The sequence below is a fragment of the Toxotes jaculatrix genome, chromosome 12 (genome assembly GCF_017976425.1).
Source record: "Toxotes jaculatrix isolate fToxJac2 chromosome 12, fToxJac2.pri, whole genome shotgun sequence".
Classification (NCBI taxonomy): Eukaryota; Metazoa; Chordata; class Actinopteri; family Toxotidae; genus Toxotes; species Toxotes jaculatrix.
In genome coordinates, this window is record NC_054405.1 from 15,645,812 (window position 1) to 15,672,566 (window position 26,755).

The 26,755-nt window shown below is 41.6% G+C and overlaps 2 protein-coding genes across 3 annotated transcripts in view; one reads left to right on the forward strand and one right to left on the reverse strand.

Annotated features, from left to right (window-relative positions):
- jade2 (jade family PHD finger 2) overlaps positions 1 to 16,095 on the reverse strand; it is a 162,390-nt gene extending 146,295 nt beyond the window's left edge. For both annotated transcript variants that reach the window (XM_041052405.1, XM_041052404.1), the window contains exon 1: positions 15,224 to 16,095. The gene's annotated coding sequence lies outside the window, so the exon portion shown is untranslated. The remainder of the gene's footprint in view (positions 1 to 15,223) is intronic.
- Positions 16,096 to 23,879: 7,784 nt separating this feature from the next.
- cdkn2aipnl (CDKN2A interacting protein N-terminal like) lies at positions 23,880 to 25,380 on the forward strand. Its single transcript, XM_041051794.1, has 3 exons — positions 23,880 to 24,122; positions 24,735 to 24,840; positions 24,962 to 25,380. Exons 1-3 carry the CDS (start codon positions 23,917 to 23,919, stop codon positions 24,968 to 24,970), a joined length of 321 nt encoding a protein of 106 aa, XP_040907728.1. The 5' UTR covers positions 23,880 to 23,916; the 3' UTR covers positions 24,971 to 25,380.
- Positions 25,381 to 26,755: the final 1,375 nt, after the last annotated feature.

The following is a 26,755-nucleotide window of genomic DNA, read 5'->3' on the forward strand; positions in this document are numbered from 1 at the left end:
TATTGTCTTGTAATTTGATTTTTGACATAGATTTTGCTATTTAAGAAAACTGCTGACTGAAAACTGTTGTTCAAAACACTCAGCGTGAGGTAGGCTTTTCAGTGAAATTTCACAGAACAAAATAGTTAAGAAATTGTTTCTGTTTTAAAGGAAGTCCTGCAGTAAATGTTTGTATAGCTGTTTGTCTATTACCAAAACAAGGTGTCCACTTTTTGTGTAATGGTAAAGTAAACAAGACATTGGAAAAGTGGGATATACTATAAGACTGCTACAAAACAACTCTACCACAATACAGAATCCAGTCCTGTGCCTACAGGTGGACCCCAAGGCCAAGGAAGCAAAACACACTCAGAAGGAACAAACCTAAGTATCCTCACAAAACACTTACAACTAGGGCCTGGCTCTCAGGGTGTAAGCATACTGGGAAGGCAGGACATACAGAGTAGAGCAGAGTAAAGCTTTAATGTCCCCAAGGGGCAACTTACCTAAAATGTCAATTAGCACAATACACGCCAAATACACGACAATACACGTCGCCAAAAGCAGGGTGAAAAAAAAGAAGCCAGGAACAACTGCCAAATCACATATTGTTTTTTGGCATTTTTAAGCAAAACATCAAAAATTCACTTGTTTCTACTTCTTCATTGTCAACCTGTCTCAGTAAGTCTTTCACAAAAGTAAACTGAATATGTATGCATTATAGACTACTATTTGAAGACATCAGCTCGGGCTCAGGGAAACTGAGACGACGCATTTATTTACAATTTTCTAATATTTTATAGACCAAGGTAATGGATATAGTAATAGGTAAATTAATCAGTAAAGCAAATTAATGTTAGTTAAAGCTCTTATCCCACGGTATATGTAAAGTGCTTCTGTACAGCAGTACAGAGTTGTGTTGTATTACTCTGCCTTATCACACTATTGGTTTTTGTTGCATTATGATCTCATACTGGGCCAGCACTGTCTAAACCTGCACTTTGTCAGAGTTGAAACAGGACAATAGCTGGAGGCAAGCAGCTGTCAGAGTCAATGAAACCATGTTGTATGAAGAAGAGAACACTATCAGACAGAATGAAATACAACCATATCGTGAAATAATGTGGTTCTGGTGTGGCGGAACATTTCTGACATATAAATAATAGGTCTCCTAGCTAAATGAAGGAAAAAATGAAGTTTGGAAACGAGCAGAGAGAAGGGGAGGGGGTGATAGATTCTGAAATCAATACGGGAGTGAGAAGACAGAGACCATCAGTCAAAAGAAAAAAGAGTGATATCCCAAAAGATGGAGGCAGACAGAAAGATGAGAGTTAAACTGGGAAAAAAAACACAGGCAAGGAAATCATATGAGGCTAACAAAGACAAACAAGTCAAAGAAAGACAGGAGGAAGCAGAGAGCTACAAGACACAAATGCACAGTATATACAGTATATAACCACAAATTGAAAAATAAGCAGTCACAAAGCACACAAAAACATGAACCACCTTTAAACTTTAAGCTTCCTACATCCTCCTGTAATCACCATGCTATATTAAACCCAAGTAGCTTTGCTAATGAGCTCATTAATTTAAATAATAATATATCGGTGCGAATATGAACTCTGTGTCTCAATGCAACGAGGAGAAACAGTTTGAGCAAAATACGTTTCTCCTTGTTAATATGAAACTGTAATAGGGGAAACCTGTACCGCAAGTATGAAGATGTTTAATGTCACGCGTTGTATTGTACATGACACCACAATGGGGACAGAACATCCTGCCTAACGTGATTGTGATAACATGTGAATCAAGCACACAGACATATATACGATCTATGAATAAAATCAGCAAACATGTTAGAAAATTCAAACACACACACACACACACACTGTAACTATTGGCATGCTATCCGCTGCCCTGTGGCCAAGCTATGTTACATTAAAAGGCTGTGTGACTGGGGCTGTGGCCTCCTTTTTTGTGAATGCCTCAGATCAGCCAGGGTCAATGAAGGGCAGCCAGAGAATGCGCAGTGTACATCAACACACACACACACACGCACAAACAAAACAGAGGAAACGGCCGCCAGCCTGGCAAGCAGCGGGATTTGGTGTGATTGATCCAAAATTAATCATCACTCTGCTGAATGTTAAAATGCAAATGTCAGCCAAGAACACGATTCTTCGCAGGGTTAAAACATCAGTCTGGTCCTCATTAATCCAGGAAAGTTAAATGTAAAACATTAGGTTAAACAAAACTAACAGGATTCCACTTCATCAATCAAGGTCTTTAAACGACATTCCAGCAGATTTGATTTTAGATGCCACAATACCATAGAAAACTGTTGGAAAACATAAACTCAAACCTGAAATTTTAAACCTGGCTCAGACTACACTGGTGGAGTTGGTTTCAAACCGCCACCACCAGCTGTCATTTCAATGCTGGTGTAAGCCACATATTCTATAGATAGTTTAGTGTCAGCCCAAAACATTTACAATAAGACAAACAGCAAGAAGGTTGACTAATGCATGCTGGGAACACCGAGTCGCCTGGGGAGCTAATTAATTGGCTGACTATGACACTGCCGAGAGCGCTATACGAGTCTGACTGAGCGCTGAAAAGAGAAACTGTTCCCTGAAATGTGCAGCAGATCAGGCTGAGAAAACCAGCTGTATGTGGACACCAAAAAATGCAGGTGGGAAAGAAATCATGTGTCAGCTACTTTAACAGATCACAGGCTCTGTAACACCCCCCCCCCACACCCGTGCTATTAAAGGAGGGTAAGCTTCAGCATGGAAACCCAGTTTGCATGTTGGAGGAAAAACTCAGATGAGAGCAGCTGTTATTGCTCTAAGACCAGTGGCGTGTACTTAATACATGGCTGTATCAGGGTGTGCTCACACTCCTGGCGTGTTCATAGCATGTTTCTTTGTTTTAGGGTTGCTCATTTGTGCAGGTGAGAACGACGACAGTCAAGCTGAGGGAACCTGCACCTGTAAATCTGCCTCACTAATCCCAGTCAACTGTGATTAAACTATATGTAACATAATCCAGCCCCTCTGATAAGGATTCATAGCCACCAAGAAGGTTTGGAAATGTCTTAGCCTGGAAGCCAGCAGCGAACGGCCAGTTATTAACCATTTTACTCGTAAGTCATGCTTTAGCTGAAAATGTTGATACATGCAGGGTTTATGCTGAAAAATGTTCAGACCACATGTATCCATTCTGCAGATTATCACTTGGGATAACAGCAAATAGCAGAGCGAGGAACAGGTTTATCATCTCAGCTCCATTAGTGAAGCCACTGAAGCTTCTTCAGTGTCATTATCAAGACAGCAGATGCCACTGCAGATGAAAATGGGAAATAAAGTGTCATTCAAAAAAAAAAAAAAAAAAAAAAACACAATGAGAACATCTTGACAGCAGCATACGGTCTACCAAAGGCAAGAATATATTCAGTCAGATCATACCTGTCAATCAAACAGTGTGGCTGGGACTGTGACATATTTTAATTTCTTCAGATTTTCTGTTAACCTTAACAATTTATTATTTTTTATTATATATTTTGTGAAGTTTATTCTGAACCAACACTGTGCTGCTGAAAAAATCACAGTCAGTGATTTTGACCAGTCGCTGTCTGACCAGACACTGAATGCATTAGCAATGATTTTCCTTGTTGATTAGTTTGCAAATTATGTTTCCTATTAATCCATTAATTAATTGATCTATAAAATGTCCAACAGTCCGAAAACCACAAGATACTCCATCAGCAAGGATATAAAACTGAAATGTAGTAAATACTCACATTAAAGAGGCTATAACGAGAAAATGTTTGGCGGTCCGCCGGACTACCTATTAACAGGCAATTAATTGTTAATCGGCAGGCACTTAATTTATTAAGCCTAAATCGATTAATCAGCTAATGGTTTCAGCTCTAAACTGGCTGTAGATTCAATCATGACTGTTTCACTAATATTTGATCATGTATAGCACAACAGAGAAACATTAGCAAAAACATTTCAAAGATTGTTCAAGTTAACAATCTGCTCTATTCTGAAAGAATAACGCAGGATGTCTGCGAGACTTTTTGTCTGTCTGTCTTCAAGCTTCCAAATCCGTCTGACTGGCTGCGTCCCATTTGTCATTCTGTCCATCCGTCTGTCTGCCTATAAGCTTGCCATCTGTCTTTCTGTCTGTCTGACTGCTTGACTCTTTGCCTTTCTGCCCGTCTACCCATTTGCCTGCCATCTGTTTGTCTGTCTGCAAGTATGTCATCCCTCCGCTTGGCTGTCTGTCTCTCTGTCTGCCTGTCTGCCTGTCTCTCCTTCAGTCAGCCCTGTAGATGACAGTGCATTTACTACACCAGAAACACTGGTGTGAGTCGGTGTCTTTTCGCAGCACTTTGCAGCACTTAAGGTCAGCACACAACAATGGTTGCCATGATGGTGATCTATTATTAAGAGACTGTAGCTGCAGAGGCCCAGCGGGCAACACACTTATACACACATACACACACACACACACACACACACAATGGTCTTCCTACAGTTGTGAGGACACTCATTGACATAATGCATTCCCTAGCCCCCTGACCCTAACTTTAACCATCACACGTAAATGCCTAATCCCAACCCTAACATAAACCTACGTCTAACCTGAACCCTAAAACCAAGTCTTAACCATCAAACAGACCTTTGAAGGTGTGAGGATTTGTCCACACAAGCATAGAAAGACATGTATGCACAAGCACACACACACGCACAGTGCTCTCTCGAGATGAGTAGGCAGTCTGGCTGTCAGGAGAAGCAGACAGATCCATCAACAATAAACAGACATCAAGTGACTGCTGGAACATCTGGACACACACACACACACACACACACACACACACACACACACGGGGAAACGGAGACTGAGAACTACATTTGTTTGTTTATCTATATACCACATATAAAAAGCATATAAAAAAGAAATCAATAGTGCAGCTGATGAAGGTGCTCTGTAGCCACGATGCATGAACACACACACACACACATTAAAATGGCACAAGCATCAACAACAATCTGAGGAAGTGAAGCTGTTTGCCAAACAGCGCGCACACGCACGCACGCACGCACACGCACACACAGAGCTGGCCAGTGCTTAGAGCTCCTTGAGGAGCCAGAGGTCAGTCAGTTTGATAAAGAATCCTTGCATATAAATTGCTTCATAACAAGCCATCTCTCTGAGCAGTGCTATGTTGGTGTGTGTGTGTGTGTGTGTGTGTGTGGAGATGTGTGCTTGTGCATCCAGGGAGGAGGTTTGTATATCGGTGCATTTATTGTGTGTATTTGTGTGCCTGTGTGTGTATGCGTGTCTCTTCTTTCCCTATGATCCTGATGTATGTGTGTGTTGATTGAACAGAGTAGGAGCCGCCTGCCTGGGGAACCAAAAGCCAAAAAAAAAAGCCTTTGGCAACAACCAAACCATGAAAATACAGAGCTGCTCTACCTTCACTATTTTCTTCTTTTCTTTCTATTCCTTTCTTTCTTTCTACCCATCAGCCACTTTTCTATCTCGAGCCTTTCTTATACATACAGCACCATATCTTAACTATTCTCTCTTTCACCGCCACTCTCCACATCCTCCAGTCAACTGTCCATCATTGTTTCTCAACCTCTGCTTCAGTCTTCCTGTCATCCCCTTCCTCCCTCTCTTCCTCCCCGTTTGTTCTCAACCCACTGACACAGAATATTTCCTCTTTTTCACAGGGATAAAACGACAGGCAAGATAAGATGGGCTGGACAGGAGTGTGTGGCCGTGTGTGTATGTGTGTGTAGTACTTGCCTGTGTTAATGTTGTGCGTTCACATAAGACAGCAACAGCTAGAAGGCATGCAGGGAAGACTGCAACACAGACACATATATACACACACACGTCCAAGTCTATTTTCACTCTCTTTCCTTCACTCCTCCCCAACTCATCTTCCACACACACACACACACAGCTATTTTTGGACAAAGCCGCTAGAGAGGAGGTAGGCAAAAGAAAGAGGTTCACACAGACAAGTTTGACAGGTATAGAGAGGAAGAGCACCAAAGACAAGAATCGCAAAAATATATAAAGTGAGGGTGAGAGACCAGGGAGAGAAAAGACAGAGAAACAGAGAGAGAGAGAGAGAGATAGAGACAGAGAAAGACAGAGATGGAGAAATAGGGCAGCTATTATGAATGAGCTGAAAGAATCAAAATGTCATGGTGTGTGGGTGCATATTTCAATTTGTGTGTGCACGAATCTGTGATGTCAGGTATCAAGTGTTTAGTATTTAACATCAAAAACACACACGCACATGCACGCACACACACACAGCAACACACACTGTAAAGATTCATGCGCCTGCTAAGGAAAAAAACCCATTTGACACACATCACACACATCAAACATCTCATGCTAACAGGTGTGCAAGAAAGAAGACAGCAACCTACTCAACAGCCAAACATGAAAGCTAGAAACACACACACACACACTCAGTGTATAGATAAAATTGGCAGAAATCCATCCTGCCAACACCCTGACATTCAAGAGGAAGAGTTTATGTTTTCAGGTGTGTTGTCTAGATGAAACCTTGTGGTTTGGGGACATGTTTTGTGTGCATTGTTCAAAGAAGATTTCCCATCAGTGATTTATCTGACAGTAAACTGTTAATTATGAGGGTAAAAATGGTGACTCTATGGCTTGTTAATACAGAGACAGGCAACTGGAAACTATTCTCTACTACATGCCAAGTTTATGGTTCACAAAATCAGAGAGGTTTTTTTCTTTTACATCAGTTCAGTTCTAGAGCAGCTACAGTTTTAAACTGGTCGACTGACTGATCGAAAGTAAATTAATAATGAATGATCTGGAAAACTGATTGATCACGTAAGTCATTTATAAAGAAAAACTGCAGGTTCCTGCTTCTCCACCATGAGGATCAGCAGTTTTTCTCGATTCACTGTTTCCTGGCACAGCTCTGTGGATGGCAATTTCAGTCGGTCGGTCGGTCCACCACTTTGGTTTGGACTGAAATCTTTCAACTATGATAACTGCCATAAAATCCTGTACAGACAGTCATGTTTCTCAGAGGAGGAAACCTATTGACTTTGGTGATCATCTGACTTTCCCTCTTGTACCTACAGCAAGTTGACATTTTTGGTTTTCAGAGAAATATCTGAACAACTATTAGATGGACTGCCATCAGATTTCATACACACATTCACATCCCCCTCAGGATGAACTGTAATAACTTTGGTGATCCCCATCCTGGAGTCAGATAACTGCTCTCTGGTTTCAGGAAACAAGTTCAACATCTCAAAAGAAAGCCGATCACTGCTGGACCCTTGACTGAATACACATCTTGATGTGAGTTGTTGTGTACAGGAGCACACTGACACAGTGAGAGCTGCAAGAAAAAGGTGAAAAACAACAAATAAACCTGAAGTTCAGAGACAAAAACCCACAGTATACTGTGGCGCTTAACTTCTCAGCCAGCAACTTTAATGATGCGCTCACAACCTCGCACACAAACATCTCCTGACTGACTGGAAGGCTCAGAGCCACTTAAGAGCAGTCATGAGTCACTCTCTGATGCTGATATCACCATCACCATTCCCATCAGCCCTATCCCCTGTGGTCACCCCCCCACTGAACACTCCACAGGGATCCGCTGGATGGAAGGAAGCTTGCTCCTCATGTCAAATACAGAAGACTGTTGTCTCTGTAAAGTGAATTAGTTTTCTGGTATTGCTCTCAGGGGAGCCAGGCTTCCTTAAGTGAAGTGTGAAATAACGCAGAAACAAAAAACAAATGCTCCCTGCTAGCTGTAGCGTTGTTTAAATGAGGAACAATTACGATGCTAAGGCCCTAGCTTGGTCCTTAATGGAAAGTGAAAAACATCAGAGATTATTCCCAGAATGAAACACCTTTTACATTTCAGTGTTTCCCCACAGACGCTTTATTTAGGCAGGGGGGGAGTTTAGATCTAAATGGCTTATTAGAAACTTTTAAAACTTTTTTGTTCTATACCTTCACGGGGATGACAGACTGGACCACAGATTACTCCCCAGAGGTTTTAAACTGTTTTTTGTTGTTGTTGTTGTTGTTGTTGTTTTTTGTTTGTTTTTTTGACATTTAATTCAGGAAGCCCACAGTGTCACCTTTGTTCAGGCACTTAAATCTTTCAATCAAAAAGAAGCTAAGAAGGCCAGCGTTGGTGTGCAACAATATTTGCCAACTCACATCAAAGTCATCTATTTACAAGTGGTTAACCTCCACACACTGTGAAGGTAAAACTGTCTCTGTTCAGTCTGCCTGCAGTGCTTCATGATAAAGACCCTGAAAACTTTCATTATTCTCTTTATCAGCTTCTTGCTATAAGCGATGGATCCTTCATGGAGATGCCCCGATCAGAATGAAGAAAGATAATAATCACGATCATAATCTGATGGCTGTTAGAGGTTTAAAGTTGTTTTCTTCCGTTGCCTGTAAGATGCCGCTATAAATAAAATCTAACCAAATCACACTCACAATCTTAATGAAGGAGACGGAGCAGAGAAGGAGCAGAGTTTTGATGGATTTCTAATTTTGTTTTTTTTTTTGGTTTTTTACCTTGTTCCTTAGTCATTAGTCACAAATATGTGAAATATATGTCTCCCTCTATAACAGAAGGCTTTTCATCAGGCATTCGTGAGTGGCTGTTATAAATAAGTACAAACACTTTTGGCTTCAGACGTGGTCAGACGACACGTCATACAAACTGCGGCCTTGTACTACACTGATAGGACAATTATTTTATAGTGGCTGGCACTTAATTTTATGAGTGCTTTATCCTCATGTTGAGCATGAAGAATAAGAATTATGTCCTTTAGGGAATTTGTCTCAATGCAACAGCGAGAGAAGCTTTGGGAAGAAATTGAGGGGGAAAAAAGGAAGAAGGATAGGATGGAACAAAGTCAGGAAAGACGACTGAAGGACAGAACAAACAAGGGAGCCAACCGGTGTCAGAAAGAAAATATGAAAGGAATTAAGCAAGAAACTCCTAAGCTATACACACACACACACTGTACGTTCAAACACAATATGGACACACACATATGCACACCAACTGAAGAGACATCAGGCCAAACAAACGAGCCACAGAAATCAAATAGATTTCCTTTATCACCTTGCTGGCTCCAGCCACCAGAACATTAACACAATATTTATTGATGCTGCCACTGCTCCTGCTGCTGCTGCTGCTGCATTATGGGAGCAGGAATGAGAGAGCAGAAAACAGAAAGAGCGAGAGAGAGAGAGAGAAGAAATGAATAAAAAGGAAAAAAAAGAGGAAGAGGCTGAGGTCCAAATAATTTTCTAACTAAGCCTCCCGCTCCGTCTCCTGAAATCTGCTGACAAACAATGAAGGAGGTGAGTTGAAGCCAGCAAGGCTGAGGCCCTGCCAAAAACCCAGGAGGAGAGAGAGCAAAAGGGGGAGGACAGGTGGGAGGAGGGAGGGAGGGAAGAGAGAGAAACACAGAGAGAGATGGAGGATTGATCCATCGTTACCTGCTTCCACTGCCATCAGGAGTTCATTAGCTCCTGGAAGGGAGTGAAGGAGGGATGAAAAGGACAGAGAGAAATGGAGGATGATGCCCTTCACTCCCAGCGACCCCAGCTACCACCTCCCTGTTTATCTACCTGCACCTCCCCTCCTCCACCCCTCCTTTCGTCTTTCATCCTACCCTCCCTACAGCTTCTCCTCTCCTCTACCTCCCTCCCTCCTTCCTGTCCCTGCTGTCTTCACCTTCCTCGTCTTCTCCTTTGTTACCTCTCACCTACTCCCTCTGCACCTCTCCTCAACTATCTCCCATCTACACATCACCATCTCTCTTCCTCTTTCCTTCCTTCCACGCTATATTTTTCTTCTGTTTCAAATTGTATTACTTCCAATTATTACTATTTTCACTATAAGAAAAATAAAAACCTCCCTTCTCCTTGAACCTCAGCTCTCCTGCCTCCTTTGATTCATCTGGATGTATTTGATGGTGTTAAACACACATTAAGCACAAATAAAATGATCAAAGATGGCACAGTGAATCAGAAGCATATTTCCATACTGGATCACCAGGTGTTCAAACAGCAAAGGAAGGTCTGACATACTGTTTCTGTCTGTTGTTTACTTGCCCTCTCTCTCCCCACAAACACACACATTCCTGAAACTCTTCCCATCAGGAGCTCAGGCAGCATCTGTCAGCTTGTCCATCAATGCGCTTACAGCCTTCAGACTTTTTATTTTTTTCCCCCAAAAGAGGAGAAGGAGTTAGCAAGCAGGCAGAGAGAGAGAGAGGGAGAGGAGAAAGTACGTAATTGATAATAAAAAAAAAAATCCTAAATGTTTCTGCAACATAGTCTTAAATCTTTTGGGCAGAAAAACAGTATCCGTAATATAGTTTTCCACCACAGCGATCATAATTGTCACGACGCTGAGCTCAACACTGTGATGACCGTCAGTCATCGGCCCAACCCTATTATTGATTATTTTGTTCATTATTTTCTCTCTCCGGTCAATAAAACGTCAGGACACTGTGAAAAATGTCCATCCCGATTTCCTCAAAGTTCAAGGTGACATCTTCAAATGACTTGTTCTGTATGATTAATAGTACAAAAAAACTTAACTCTTTGTGAAATGAAATCAGAGAATTCCAAGATTTCTGTCTTAAAAAATGACTCAAAACAACTGATCAATTATCCTAATATTTGCACATTATTTTTCTGTCGATTGACTAATCACTTCAGTTCTATTGATTCTAAAACTCACAACACAATGACAAAGCTAGTTAACTTCCTTTGCAACAAAACTCAAAACACAATAAAAGAAAATGGTCTCAATGAACTCAAAAATACTTCAAACTGAGATACTTTTATCCTGGAACTAGTAACTGTTTTTCGATTTGAATAATCGTTTGATTATGCCTTTTTTACTGATAAATCCATGATCTGGCCATCCATAAATGTGAAAAAAAAATTCCCCATTATAAGTTCCTGGAAGATATAAGACATCTTCAGATTGCATGTTTTGTCCAACCAGTGGTCCAAAAACCCAAACATGTTCCATTTCCAATGATATAACACAGAGAAAAGCAGCAAATCTTCACACCAGAAGAGCAGAACCCGGGAAATGTTTGGCGTTTGTGCTTGATAAATCTACAAAAATTAACACGTTCCATTTCTCTCTAACACTCCACATTTGCCGAAATTTCATGTATAATAATTTATCATATGTGCAGAGTTCTATTGTAGGATTACTGTGGTTACTGTCTCATTTAATGAAGGAAAATGAAAATACATGAAATAAGCATAAAGGAAATGGAACATTACCTTGATAAGTTCTAATCATATCACTGTCAACTTTGTGGTAACAACATAGACTTCACTATGAACTCCAACCAAAAAAAATGGATCATTAATCTTATCTGGGAAAAAAAAAACCAAAACAAAAACATCTGCTGCACCAGAACATTCACTGTTCTTATTCAGTCAGCGAGGGACAGGTGAGCAATGAAGCACATTCCAATTACTCCTGCAAAAATCTTTCTGTACCATTTCCTTCCTCACCAGTGATTTGTGCAGGTGTGCAGAGTTTGCAATTATCCTTAACTAACAAGGCTGAGTCACAGTGGAACAGGGAGGAAAAAAAAAGAGCCCCCCCCCACCCTTGTAGTTTGACGTCAGCTCCTGCCCACTGAACAGCAGGTTACCATGCACACACACATACATACACACACATACTCAAGAAGCCGCTAATGAGGTTCTAGGCCACAGCGGGGTCATCTACTGAGAGCTAACGCTGACACAACACACATGGGCTAATGCATAAAAACATGCCTGCAGCGTTCAGTCCACCACATGGTTGGTTTCATGTCACAAAACTTGTAAAACATGTCAAAACCAGCATGTGATGAAAGCAGAACAATCCTACAAACTCACAACAAATATAAACGTATTAAAACACAATAAGAATAAACCAAATATCAGCTTAGCAATGTTTTGTTGGCTCCTGCTTGATTTCTGCCACTGAACTGATAATATGATTTAGTGGCTGATAAATCCTGAACACACCAACAGGTGTTTTTATGTTTTTTGTTTGTGTAATTTCTGTTACCCTAACATGCATGTGAGTGGAATAAAAGTGCTTTAAAAGTTGTAAAACATCTCTCTTTATATAAGAATCCCTGTTCCCTAATAGAAATTCATTCATTCATTCAATTTATTGTAATGTCCTTTATTTAAAACACGTCTCAGAAAACATTTTTAATACTGATTTTATTTCTAGCTCATTCTTTTTACAATCTTCAAGCATCAATCATCAGAATCGATATTGGACATCTAATATTAGGCTAATCTTAAAACCCAAAGTCAAAGCGTAGGGGGACTACACACTAGCAAGAACACACGCACGCACGCATCCACACAAATCGGCTAGTAGTGAGCTAGTAGTAATACCCTTGTGGCCGACATGCTGGTTAGTTAGTTAGTAAGCAGAGCAGAGCACAGCAGAGAGCTAGTGACATGACAGCCTCCAGGCAGCTACACACACACACACACACACAAATCCCTCAGCTCAGTTGGTTCCTATCCTTCTTATCTGACACGTATTTCTGAATCACACACACACACGCACGCACACACACATACACTTGCCCTGCAGCTTCCTTTAGGAATGTGTGTAAAACCATGTACGTGCACATGAGAGGGCATGTGTGTGTGTGTGTGAGCCTAAGTGTGTGTGTGTGATTGAGGGTACAGTTTATGTGACGTCAGTGGACCATTCATGAACAACACCCCTCCTCCTCCTCTTCCTCTTCAGTACGTAGCTGCTAATGCGAGACGACGTACCACGTGGGGGTCCTTACCCCCTTTTACAGCCAATCAGAGCTCAGCGCTTAACACAGCAGACACAAATACACACGCTACTCTACACCGCCGCCCACACACACGTGTGCATATGTATACATGTAAGGCTTAAAAGGTCTGCGTGCTCGGGTTTCACATGACATACTACACAGGGAGAGTCGATACTTACAGATACACACATTCATTCCTCCTGGCTGTGCATCCAGAGAAATCACACTAAAGTCTTGATGAAGAGGTGACGAGGGGAAAGATGGAGGGATGGACTGATGGATGAAGGGCTGGGGAGGAACAGAGCCGTGGATTGATGGAAGGAAAGGAAGGAAAGCAGGTTAAAAAAAAGGGTGATGGATGAGATGAAGGGATGGATGAGATGGAAAGAGGACTTGATACATGGATGACTGGCTGAGGGGCTGTCATCAAAAAAAAAAAAAACAGATGAAAAAATGAAAATGAAAACAGCTCCTATCCCTGTTCTCCTGCCTTGTAAACAACTACTGTCTCTAGGCGAGAGAGGGGAGAGGAGAGACTTCAGGGGGGAGGGAAGGAGGGAGGGAGAGAAAGAGAGAGAGAAGGAAAGAGAGAGAGTGAAAACAAGATAGCACTGCATCAGGAAAGATATGAAAGACAGGGGGGGGGGGGGGGGTAGAGGGATTGAGACAGAGCTGTTATGCCCCCACACACCATGACTCATCTCCGGTTTCATACCCAGCGGGAGGAGGGTTGTGTGTAAGTGTGTTTGTGCGTGTGCACAAGAGTTTGTTGAGGGAGAGTTAGAAGAGCATGGTACATGCATCTGTACTTGAGTATGTGTTTAGAGTGAGGAAAGAGGCACACTGAGAGTTGTTGGTATGTGTGCACAAGTCAAACGTGTGTGATGACGATGATGGGGTGTATGTGGGTGTGTGTGTGTGAGTGTGTGATGGTGGCGAGCGGGGAGGGTTTGGGGGGTGTGCTGTCACAACCGGGAACATTTAACAAGCCCCCAGATGATTCGAGCTTAATTGATTCAAGGCTAGAGCCAGTTCAGCTTCACATGTGCCATCAAAAAATTAATACCAAAAAAAAAAAATCTGGATAAATTGCTCCTTCCATTAATGATCAGCACTAATAGGCAGACATAATATTCTTTAGAGGTTCTCCAGGCAATTATGAAGAGTACATGGCCACAGAGCATCGCTGAAAATCACACCAGAGGCAAATGCCCCACTTACACCCCATTAATCCTGCTCCCATCTGACTCCCAGCATCAGCACCTGCATCCACATGTAAAGTCCTTGGGTTGTTGTTTTTTGTTTTTTTGTTTTTTTACAGGGGGAAGGATGAAACAGCCACACTCATCCAGCCCAGGGATACAGACAGCGCTCTGACTTAGATGAGGTAAACAACAGCCACTCCCCCCCTCTTCATAAAGCCAGCTAGATCTGCACAGCACGAAGCAAGAGGAGGAGGAGGAGGAGGAGAGGGTGAAGGAGGCAGAGAGGAGTTGCTCTAATTCCTTGATGTGTGTATGTGTGCGGTTGCGTGCTCAGCCTTCCTAAAAGCACTGCTGCTCCCCCTCGTCCCACCTCCACACCCCCTTCCTTTTTTTTTTTTTTTTTTTTTTTTTTTTTTACTAAAGAGAGAAGGAACCTGCAAATCATCCACGGACTGTGAACGTTTGGTGCCACCACCCTGCACCCAGACCTCCTGCTCTACATACAACTTCGCCTCATATCCTATGCCCCCTATGTGTTTATACACGTGTGTATGTGAGCCTGTGTGTGTGTTTGCGTGTGTTCCTGCTTTCCTGCTTTTCGCATTCGCCTGCAAGTTAAAACTCACATTCCTCGCTACAGTGCTGCAAATGAGCCTATTTGTTGCAATTACGCGCAAAAATAACCACACTTGGACACTCTCCAACTACCCGCTCGCACACTTGATTCCCACCGGGGGCGCGTTTATGTTGCGTTTGCAGCACAACATGGCCAAGTTTACCCCGGTTAATTTCACCTCAGTGCATGCACAGGCTCTGGCTTCAAATGGCTTACTTGTCTTTTCTCCATTGCAACACATAAAATGCATTAACAACCCCCCCTTCTTTGATTAACATGCACCGTTTGGGGGTAACAACACTGTTAGTGCCCCTGCCGCTGACTGTGACTGTCAAGCCCGCTGCAAAAGTGCGTACCAAGCTGCTGCCCTGCTGCTAGCCTAGCACTGGCATAGCACTAGCGGCAGCGGCAGCAGTGGCAGAAGCAGCACCAGCAGCAAAGTGGACTTCAGTGGTCCTGCAACACTCCCACTTTTACATTTTATAAATTTATCTGCATATTCATTTTTTTTTTTTTTTATTTTTTACCTTGATCGCAGTCAGCTTCGGGTGCAGAGACGTCCTCAGTCCTGGACGGCGGCCGATTCCCAGAGATTAGGAGATCATTGGGAGCCAGGCACATGTAGTTTCACAGTGGAGGGTTTAGCACTAGTTCAGTTTGCCCACTCAGTGCCCTGGCAGGCAGCTAGCAGTGCTGCTAAACAGCCCCGACTCTGAATCCACGTTGGGTGACAGGACTGTCCCTTCCCCTCCCTTCCCTTCCCCTCACGGTGCGCGTTGACAGCGCGTCAGCTCCGCGAAGACCGACGACCGAGTCCAAAATCCGAAATAAAATCCAAAAGTGGCAGTCAGACTAAGTTGCAGCCTTTACAAGTCAACAACAACAAACACAGTGGTGCCGCCGCTGGTCCTGCCGCTGTTCACGGTGTAGCAGGCTGCGAGGTGCGCACAACATACCGCTCACAGGAAAGCATGTCGCATTTTGCAAAAGCAGCCCAAACGTGGTGTCAAAATCCGACTGTGTTTTCCTCTCCAGTGCCAGCGGTATGGGAGGAGGGGACGGAGAGGCTAGAGGAGGAGGAGGAGGGGTAAGAAAAAAAAAAAGAAAAAAAAAAAAAGAAAAGGATGCTTTATTTCCAAACGATGAGTCAGAAAAGATCGCCAGCCAGTTTCGCAACGTCCCTCCTTCAAAAATAAAACATTGAGCTCTCCTCGTCTTCACTTACTGCGTTGCCTCGCTTCCACTCCTCTGCCCGCTGTACGTGCACACTGCTCTGCACAAATGCACAGGCGGGTCTTGTCTTGCAACCTCTCCTCCCACCCCTAGAAGAGGAAAAAAAAAGACAACACAGAGAAAAATCAGCTCTTATCATCAGCTTGAAAACTCTTTTGGCGCCATATTTATGGCGTACTTTCAATTCAGTGTTACCGCAAGCTGCACTTCCTACTCTGAGAAATGCTAGATTACTGCGCCTCGGAGAGGAGAGGATGGGGATTGAACCTCCACCTGCCAGTTGTGTCAGTGATTCAGACTTACTTTGTGGCAGAAAAGTGTTGAAACGGGACGTAAAAAGCCGTGTCAGGTGACTGATCTCCAGCCACTTATTATCGGAAGGCAGATTTTCTCAAATAAACTTAATGGGCTTGTTTATTAAGGTCCAGTAAATCATCTTATAAAGAAACATAATGTTCTAAACTTTAAATTAATCTCCACTGTAGCCTCAAAAAAATTAAATGAACAATTAAAAAAATGGGAACATATTTGAGCAATATCTGTAAGAAACGGCACAATCTGCAAACTGTTTTGGAAAATTGATGCCACCTTAAAATCACCTAATGATGATGACCTAATATTAAAAGGTAAATCAAGGGAAAATCACTTAAAGCATCCCTTGTTTGCTCTGACTGAGATTTGACTCCTTTTTGTAGGATGAACACTGTTTATCCTTCAAACTCATCCACAACTTGCAGTTCACAGTACTTGTCCAAGTTCAATCTCAAGCCGTCTGCATAGTGTTGAAGGCAACATTTAATTCTCACCATCACCATTAGCTGGTGTCACAGTGATTGGCAGCCTGAGATTCACTTCAAAGTGAAGGCCTGTAGTGGCACTTTACTGTAAGTGATAATATCTCTCCACCAGTGATTGATTTGCTCACAGCGATCCAAGGGAAATGGATGGCAAGTAAATTACCTTCCTTCACATTTTCTCTAAAATCTATATTTAAAGGGGAGGAGGGTGTTTGATCAATGCGTAATCTACTGCCATCCACCGTCTCTAAATCAGTGCCCTCTGCCTGTTATCAAGCAGGGCTACATTTTCTTATATTTTCTCTACAGTGTGAAGTTTGCAGAGTCACACAGTTCAGTCAGTGTTCACAAACAAATGTGGCTTACTTCCCATCCCATCTCATTAGGTATCTCTGCGGTGACAGACAGCGGATAACCTCAACTGTTGTAATTCATCTTCCCCCAGCTTCTTTGCGTCTGCACTGTCTGGTCAATACACAAAGCTGCAGAGCTAGGAGGCAGACAAAAATTAAGGTCATTCAGATGAACAAATGGACAAACAAAACGCAAGAGTATACACACACACACACACACACACACACACACACGCGTTGAGACAAAATCACTCTCACACAGGCAAGGATGTCAGGTGCACAAATCAGCTGTATCAGGTTGGTAGGGGTGGGGTGGCGTTGTGTGGGGAATGCTGTTTTGCACAAAGTGAAATGAGGCGGTGAAGGACACCGAGGAGGGATTTCTCTGGCACACATTCAAATGCAACAGCAGCATCCCACAGTTTGTCCTCCCCTCCACATACTGCAGGTAGGTAGCGTCTCCCCCTGGGGACACAGCCCGTGACCCTCTCTGTGGTCGTTTCAGTGTGCACTAATGCAATTTCCTGGCTGATGAGATACACACATTGTTTATTTAGGAAGTAGATCCACCCAGATCTGGGTCAAATAGTGGTTGTAGTTTGTTTAATCTGCTGGCTTCACCAGATGGGTGTGGTTTACAGCTGCAGAGCATTGCACATAGCTACTGATGTGTGGTTAAAGGTGCTACATGTAGCACATCATTAAATCATCAGCCACACCAATTTAAAAAGCTTAGTAAAAGTGACTAATGAGTCAATTGCCACTGGTAAATGAGATGTGTGCAACAACTCCATCATAGGCCTCAGAAAGTTATGGTTAAGGAATGTTAAAGGAGATAGGATTTATTGTAGTCGAATAAATTACACTGAAGAGAAGTAAAATGATGATATGAATGATATCTTTGGATAATATAATCTCTGCCAAACTTTCAGCAAATCTATGGACTGTGCTTTATGTAACAGAAACATCAATAATCTCCTGTCACATAATCCCTCTGGTTTATTATTGCCTTTTCTGTTCTGTGCAAAGAAAACCGTTTTTTTTTTTGTTGTTTTTTTTTAAACCCATATATATGTAATTTCCATACTTGAAATATCCAGTTACCTTGGCAGTGTATTTCATCCCTGAGTATTTTTGCAAGGTGGCTCAAACTTTCCATTTGTGTGGTATCTTTACTCTGGGGTTCCAATCACTGAAAAGCATCCATTCAGTTTTATCAAATCCTGGGGTGGGAGAGGGGCTGTATTTGTGGAGGTCAAATATGACATGAAAATTCTTTGCTGTATCCATGTGAGAGAAAGTGCCAGTTTCAGGGTTTTGTATCGTACATGCTGACTCACTGAACAGACTTCCGGGGACTCTTAATGGAACAGAGCCATTGTTAATGTTGGTGGTTGAACCTGTGCTTTTTCCTGCTCTCATAAGTCAAAATGTCTGCTGTGTAAACTCGTTCACCTCTGGCTGCTTCCGTACTGCACTGCCTTGTAGATTTAGATTTATAATCACACAAATATTTGCTGCTTAGCAAATTTTCTTTGTTTGAGCATGTATTAATTTTCTATCCATCTCTGGATATTTTTTTTTTACTTTTACTTGGAGATATATTTTATTTTAGACCAAAGACAGAAATAAACCCAAGGTATTACCAATAAGGTATTATGATTTATAGTCCTATATGTCCTAAATCCTTTTGCACTGCATCATGACTTTTCAGTGCTTGTTAGCTCCTTACATTTGATTTAAAGATAGTGGCAGTTGCAGAGCTATGTCAAAAAGCACAAAGAGGACAAATTCAAAAATGTGTGATTCTTCTCACGTTCAATTCCCTTCATCACCTTGGGACTGTGGAGTCTATTTGGTTTGAAGTTCTCTACTCCAAGTTGATTAGTTTCAAACGTTTTTGTCTTTTCTCCTCCTTCTTCTTTTGTTACCCGTGGGACTTGTAGTCTGCAACAAGTATGCCAGTGCAATTTGATGGTAATATCACTCATGATCTGCCTCCCACCACCACCAGCACCATTAACAACACACACACGCACACACACACACAGGATCAGCCAACATTACACTATTTTTCCATGACATAGGTTGCACTTGATTTTCATAACCACACACTGCAGGAAACAAGATCAATATGTGAATACAGACATGACAGTTTTCATCTAGAGGCAGCTGTGTGGTGGTGTTAGAATAAAGTTAGTGTCCTGTAGGGAGACTACAGACTGTTTCATGGCCCCAGTATCCATGTCAACTGCAATTAGGCCATTAGATGGGTATATATCCTAATTTTTTAAACAATGGGTCAGGATTCAGGACCTGAAATAGCTGGCAGGCCCTACTGCTCCAGCATGCCTGCATGTCAAGAGCACTAGTTTTTAATTAGTCTGGGTCCCAGGATGACGGACTACATTTATCACTTGGGTCCCAAGCCTAAAATGTGTAAGCATCCCTCCGTTGTAGGGTAACAAAGTCAAAGCAATGTCAAGTGTAGCCTACTTCTGATAGTCCTGCTCCAAACTACAAAGCATGTTCCACCAAGTTTCAAGTTTGCTCTTCCTTCTCTGGTGATTTTTTTTTTTTTTTTTTGTGTTACACTCGCTCCCTGGATGGCTAATGAGCTAATTTTACATTACCCCCTACATGTTAATGCTCACAACTAAAATAGCTGTAATGCATAATCATAATTTAACATTAAGATTTACAAAAATATTACTGATGTGTGAAACAAAACTGCATGATTGCAGCTAAGGATTTATATTTTTTATTGAGCAATTTTACAAAACTTTGCCTGTGGAGTTAACATTTACTAAGGAAAGGTCAAAAAAGGAGGAAAAGCACAAAAGGCATTTAAACAGATTTATTAGATGTCTTTATCCTTGACGACGTCTGATTTCTTGGTCCTCTCATGAGTATTTTTGACAGTAACAGTTAAAAGTTGAAGTCTTGTTTGGCTCAAGTTGTATTGATTTGATGAAAACAAGAGTCACTTCCTTTCAAAATGAAAAAAAAAAATTTGCATTCATTCACCATAATTTGCATGCAAACAGGAAACAGCATCAACAGGAAGAAAGACTGGAAACATGATATAATGGATTTTATTTGTTAATAATGCGACTTGCAAATTAGAACAGCTCGATTTCTCTGAAGACGTTTAAAGGTGCATTTCTTAACTCTTTAAAGGAACTGCTGCCTGTTCCCTTAAACATCTGAGCCAACTGAGCCTGTTGCAATTGTCCTTCAGAATGACCCACGTTAGCATTTTTTTTTTAATCTGATACCTCTGTTGACAATATGATCTACCACTGCTATGGTTGTGGTTTGTTGGGTTCAGTTTTAAAACAACTTGGTCAACGTTAGGAAAAGATCATGTTCATGGTTAAAAGAAAGCATCATCGGCTGTCAGTAGGAAATGGGAAGTGTCAGTAGCAGTGTCATGTGTCAAAGTCTGACATTTTGTTGACCTGACCTCCTCCCTCTGTGGCTCTATCATAACAACATATGTCCTCATTTTCTCCTGATGGACAAAAGTCATAATCCCTACAGCTGCTAAAGCACTTTGTCACATGAGCTTAAACATATGTCACATTTGGACATTTTGGATGATGTGGGATGTTTGTCAGCGCACAACGTTCAAAATACCCCCAAAATGTGAACAGAGGAAGAAAATGAACAAATAAGAATCTTCTCCCAGTACCCTTGATTTTCAGAGCCACTTTACAGAGTGGCGCCTTAAATCCTCTCTCATGGACAGTCCCGCAGGACTCTGCCTGAAAGGTCTACCTGTTGTCTGCGTGTTTCCCAATTATAGTTTTCTCCTGAGTAAGCATACATTAGGTGACTCATCAAGAACGGCTGTCTGCCAGAGCTGGCTGGAGCGCAGTGTATTATTTCAGCATCAGTGTATATTTCAGGCAGAGTGAGAGGGGGAGAGCGAGGCCATAAACTTAATGGGTTAGTTCACTCAATAAAGCGGCGACTTGTATGACTTGGACACTGACCAAAATATAACGTACTCAGGAGAGCTGCTGGTGGTTTTTCTGGGGGAAATTTGAGAGGCGGCGAAAGTGTGTTTTTTTTTTTTTTTATGAGTGCTTACTTGTGTGTTTTCTTGTCTTTCTAGGACTGACTCATGAGGAAAGAAAACAGAGCCAAAATGTGTAAGGCAAGAACATTTTAGGGGCCACACTTCCTACAGAAACTGGTTTGGTGTTGGTACTTGGTGATAAGGTCAGTGGTTATGACTCAAGATGTTAATGTGTTTGCTCAGTTATTTACACATATGCATGTGTGCGCCTCATGTGTTTTTGTTTAAAAGAAATATATAAAGAAATAAGGGTTGTGTGTTTTAGTGTGCATGCATACAAAACGTAGCAGGCAGAGGGAAGATGCAGATGGCATCAGGAGTTAGTTCATGTCTGACGAGAATCAGGAGAGCATGGCCTGTTGGGAAGAAGTTTTGTAACCACTTGTAGTAAACTGACACTCTGTGGAAATAGAATTACAATGTTCAGACCTCTATGGAAAACAAGATGAAGCTGAAACATCTGTGTGATGTTTAACCCCCCCCCCCACCCGGCCTCCTTTTTTTGGGGTTGCTCAGAAATTGAAATCCGAATTTGTTGTAAACCCAGAGAAACCTGGCAAAGCTGAAATTGTTACCAGCCGCAACAGGCTGGTAGTGTACTAATCTTGTAAATCTGTGCATGTGTGTGTGTGTGCCATCATGGCAAAATGTGGTCCTAGAGTCACCTACTGTGAACTACCACAGTGGTAGTTTTGACTACTTTGTCTGTCTGTGGACAGATTTTGTCACCGCAATAGCATCACAACCGTGCAAGACGCAGTCACTAAACTTTGCAGGTCTGTACCTGAGATGAAAATGAAGGCTGAGATTGAAGATGAGTGTGATCCAACATATGTGTATTGAGTACTCATGTAATAATTTAGGCTAGTAATGACTGCTGAGTACTCATGGCTCAGAACATCAACATGCTGACAGGCATTGCTGCTGGTGTGACCCCATTGAAAGATGGTCTCCAGTTTCTTTCGCTCCTTTGAGCAATTTGAATCAACTTTTAAAAGCAAATGAAAATTCATGCTTAGACCTACAGCAAGAAGATCATAAATGAACAACAAAAAAAACCCTGGCCAGCTGTTTGATTTCTTGGCCTCCAGCTTAGTATATCAAAGCTAACTGAGCTGGTATGCTGGTGTTTTTCAAAGGGTTTTATGTTTAAACAGTAACACAAATTTACACCTGCAGCTCACCGGGGGGGCATGGAGCCTGGAGTTTGGTTTCCGCCTGTGGTGTTCCTCAGATTTATATTTGAGAATGAATGCTGTATATTTCTAAAGGAAAGACAGTCCTTTTATCAGCTTTCATCACCAAACCTGTCAGGCTGCACATTTAAAAAAAAAAAAAAAAAGAAAAAGACTCCTGTCTGGATCTGCACAGACATTATTTCATCCTTGCATGTTTGACTGTTGTTTCAACCTGCTCAGTCTCTCTTTGGCTGCCTCTACTGCTCCTTTACAGCTGCTGTGAAACTAATTTCAGGTTTTTAAAAAAACTGACATATAAAAAAAGATGTACTGCTTGCAAGTGTTTGTTTTTTGTGTGTCTAATTTAAACATTTGCATGTGTATTATATAAAGCCTTTTAAAATTACTGTGATAATAATAATAATAACATTTGTATCATTTTGATTGTATCAATGATCATCTTTACAGTTTTTTGGCAAGTCTCTACTTTTAGTTTCCAGTTTCCATTCTGCCATTTTAAAGCATAAGCAAGTCTCTGGCATGCTGATTATTTATTTCTGTTCAGAATAAAAAGCTAATTTCTTTGGGATTATTCCATTCTTTAATTTAAAGGAAAGTGAATTCATTTTGAGTTCACAGCAAATCATAGCCTTTGGTTCAGAATGTGGTCTGAGTGATCTGATCTCCATGAGAGTCCTTGGGTGCATTCACACCAGTACTTAGAGTTGTCCCCTTCATGATCAGACTACCCAAGACCAAGACCCAAGACAGTGGTAATTGGGCCTTCGATAGTGATTTACAGTTAAATCGGGTTTTACTGTGCTGTGGAAACAAAACCAGTGATGGAGCAGTGAGCTGGTCTGTCTGTCCCTCTGACTTTATGTTGGCTTGCCTTCCTCTGGAATTCCTTTGCATATGAATGACTTCATGTCAAAACAAGCCCCAAATCCTCCACTCTGCTGTATCAGTGTGTATGTATGTGTGTGTGTGTGTGTGTGTGCATATCTGTAAGCATGAATGACTGTCCTTAAGCCTCTTTACATAGACTGGAGGTTAAAAGTCCAGTGTCTCTCTCTGATCATATTCCTGGCAGGCTGGCCAAGTGCCAACAGAGGCTGGCTCATATGAGGGTGTTGCTCATATGAAGAAGGCAGAAAAATGAAAGTGTGTGTGTGTGTGAGTTTTATATCTTCTGGGAAAACAAGAAACAGAAGGACAAAGCTTATATAAAAGCCTGAGAAGCCTAAATCTGCATGGCTCACTGGCAGCCATTAAAGGCAGTGAGGGGCAACTACTTTAATTTTAACCCACATTTTGATACGTCACAGTAGGGAAGGATCACAGGAGTAATGATAGCATTACTGCTTTTGTAATTTTAGTTTTAATAAGCTACTCAATACAGGACTTTTACATGTAATGTATTGCGACAGTTTACTGACATCACTGTGCAGGTCGTAACTTCCACCTCCACCACTGGGTGGCGCTGTAGGGAACACGCTTCGCTGAACAAGTTCTCAGACCCGCTTCGAAGACAGGAAACACGCATTCGTTGACTCGGCCGGAGAGAAGAGCAAGATGTCTGCCCTGGACGTGGATGATTTTATTCAACAGAACCGAGCTCTGGCCGAACAAGTGGAAACGTTTCGAGGTTACTGGGAGAGTGACAAGCAGTGGGAGGCCAGGAGGGAGTTCATCCTGCGGAACATGAAGGACTACGAGCAGCGGGATCAGCTGCTCTCTCTGTCCATGGTCTGGGCCAACAACGTCTTCCTCGGCTGTCGGTGCGTGAACACAAGCTGTTTTTATGACCGCCATAGTTTAATACAAATGCGCCCTTTATCGGACACGTATTTGTGTGTATGTTTTGTTTTCTTTTTGTCCTGAGCTGGAGGGTATTAAACCACCCCACAGCTGCTAAAGCTCCTCAGTCCAGGAGGTTGAACCTGAGCAGAGCTGCAGAGTTCAGACTAGCTTGACTTTAACGGTGTCGTTTAAGCTTACTTTAGAAATATTTTCCAAAACTATCAGTTAGTCCTCGCAATGGAATTCATTCCTCTTCTAAAAGTTAAACATCTTGTCTGATGTTACCTCTGATAAGTCACAAAACGTACCTGAGTGCGGCTTGTTCGTGAATGTTTTCGAGTGCGGATTCTTCTTCGTTTCATGTGCTCAACACATGGTGGGCTCACTGCTGCCCCCTGCGTCCGTAAAACGCTAAACAACTACAAGGCTCAGTGAAGACTGCAGCTGTACAGGATGTTTGTGATGGTGATGAGGAGCTCACATTTTTAAATCAAGGAACTGTGGGGCAATAACAGTAGCATGATATGAAGCAATTGAATTTTTTTCACAGTTGTGCATCAGCTTGTCTCACTCTGTCTTGTTATCAACAGTTATAGCACAGAGCTTCTGGACAAAGTGAAGGAAATGGCTGAAGGTATCGTGGTGGAAGACGCACCAGTCTTCAAGACAAGAGACGAAATTATGAAGAAGCAACAGGTGAGACTGTGGACACATACACACACACACATACACACATACATACACACATACACACAGACACACAGATGTCTAAATTATAGGAAAAAAAATCCTCATGTGTTTCTCTCTTCTGCCACAGGGTCGATGACCGGCTCACCTGTATCGTCTCTTCTGGTTGTATCGGATCAAAACTGACGGGACTTAGCTGATACGTACACACAGGCTGTGCTTGTTACATCGGACCACATTTCTGTGGTTTTCTTACCGTCCTACATTGTTTATGATGGACGTTATGAGTGTGAACACCAATAATGTTTTTTTTTTTTTAATGTAATGCAGAAAGATGTTTTTTTTTTAGCATTTTACTTATATAGAGGCAGTTTACAGATGTTTTGACTTTGAGCTTCACTGCCCGTCAATCTCTACATTGTTGTTTTTCCTTTTTATAAGTGTATTAATTGTTTTCAGTGTTTTTATAAAAGTTCAGATGCAATATGACACTGGATCCCATCCTCATGTCCCTGTCTGGAGCACAATAAAAGACTTGCGTTTTCTTTACACAGAACTATATTTTGTCTTTTTTTTCCCTGAGAATGATGTAAAGATGACTTTGATGCCGTTTGAGACAATCTTTAGGGCATAACTTTTCTCCTGTCGTCACCTCACACATTTCAGGCAAATACCAAAAAGGCTGAAGGGCAAAACCTAGGGTAGAGTAACTCTGAGTGAAGCTGCACTTTCACAGAACTTTAAATCACAACACATTGTCTAGCTATCTATTCAAATGGCTTTACAAAAATGGAATAAAACGTCAGTACTTGTCCACATTTTTAGCTGTAGACTGTCCTTCAGCGTAACAAAGAGAAACATAACAAATTCTGATTGCAGCCAATATTTTAATCCTGCGTAATCAAGCACAAAAAAAAGTAATTTCTCTGTTCTGATTTTTGAAGGTCGCAGTGATTTTGGGACCCTTAGCTTGAAGAAACATGGAGAATTAACAAGTGTTGTGATGATGGAGACCCCCTAAAAGCAGAAAAACAAACAAAGAATCAGTATTAACATTACATGTGTATCTGAACAGTTCCACTGTTGATGTTGACAGACTGAACATATGATTCACATTACTTCATAGCGGACTATGCTGTGTGAAACAATTATAGACTTCGTGAATTTTACTGATGAGGTAGTAAGAAAGGAATGAATGGATGTATTCATTGATGGGAAGACCAAAAAGGTAAACTTCTATTCAAGAACACACTTTAAACACCGCAAAAATAAATCACGAGCAAAACCTGTCTCAAAGTCTGAAAAATGTGTTTTATTATGTTTATACAGCATATTGTTATAAGTATACATTTTTTTGTTTAATTCACAAAATTTTTTATAACATATCCCTTCTGCTTATTAGGTGAAATAAGTCACTAACCACAATATGACCTTTACTGCCATCAGAAAAGAGGAACTCTCATTTTATGACAATGTCTTCTGTTGATTATTTAGCTGGAGTTGGGCAGGGTTAAGTCATGAATTTATACTCAAGTGGTCTTTCAATTGGGTACATACAATCACATACAAATAAAACAGAAGACAAATGCAGGCATGAAAAGAACTTAAGGAAAGCTGCAGATGTCACACTGTTGAAGCAGGGTTTGAACTGTATGCGAGTGTGGTCGTCTCTGTTGCACTTTGCTGTCAATCCTCCACTTCACTGCTCTCATTTAGAGCAAAAAAAAAAAAAAAAAAGTATAAAGCACTGAGCAGCACTGCTTTTATCCTCAGCTTGTTTTGTCAATTTGTATGTCAGCCTTGTCATTTTAAGAGAAGGATCAAAAGCACCGACACTTCATTCAGGCGGACACGCGTCACCAGCAACAAAGCATTTGAAAGTCATTTACTTTGTGTGGCGGTGAAATTAGAAAACCATGTGGGC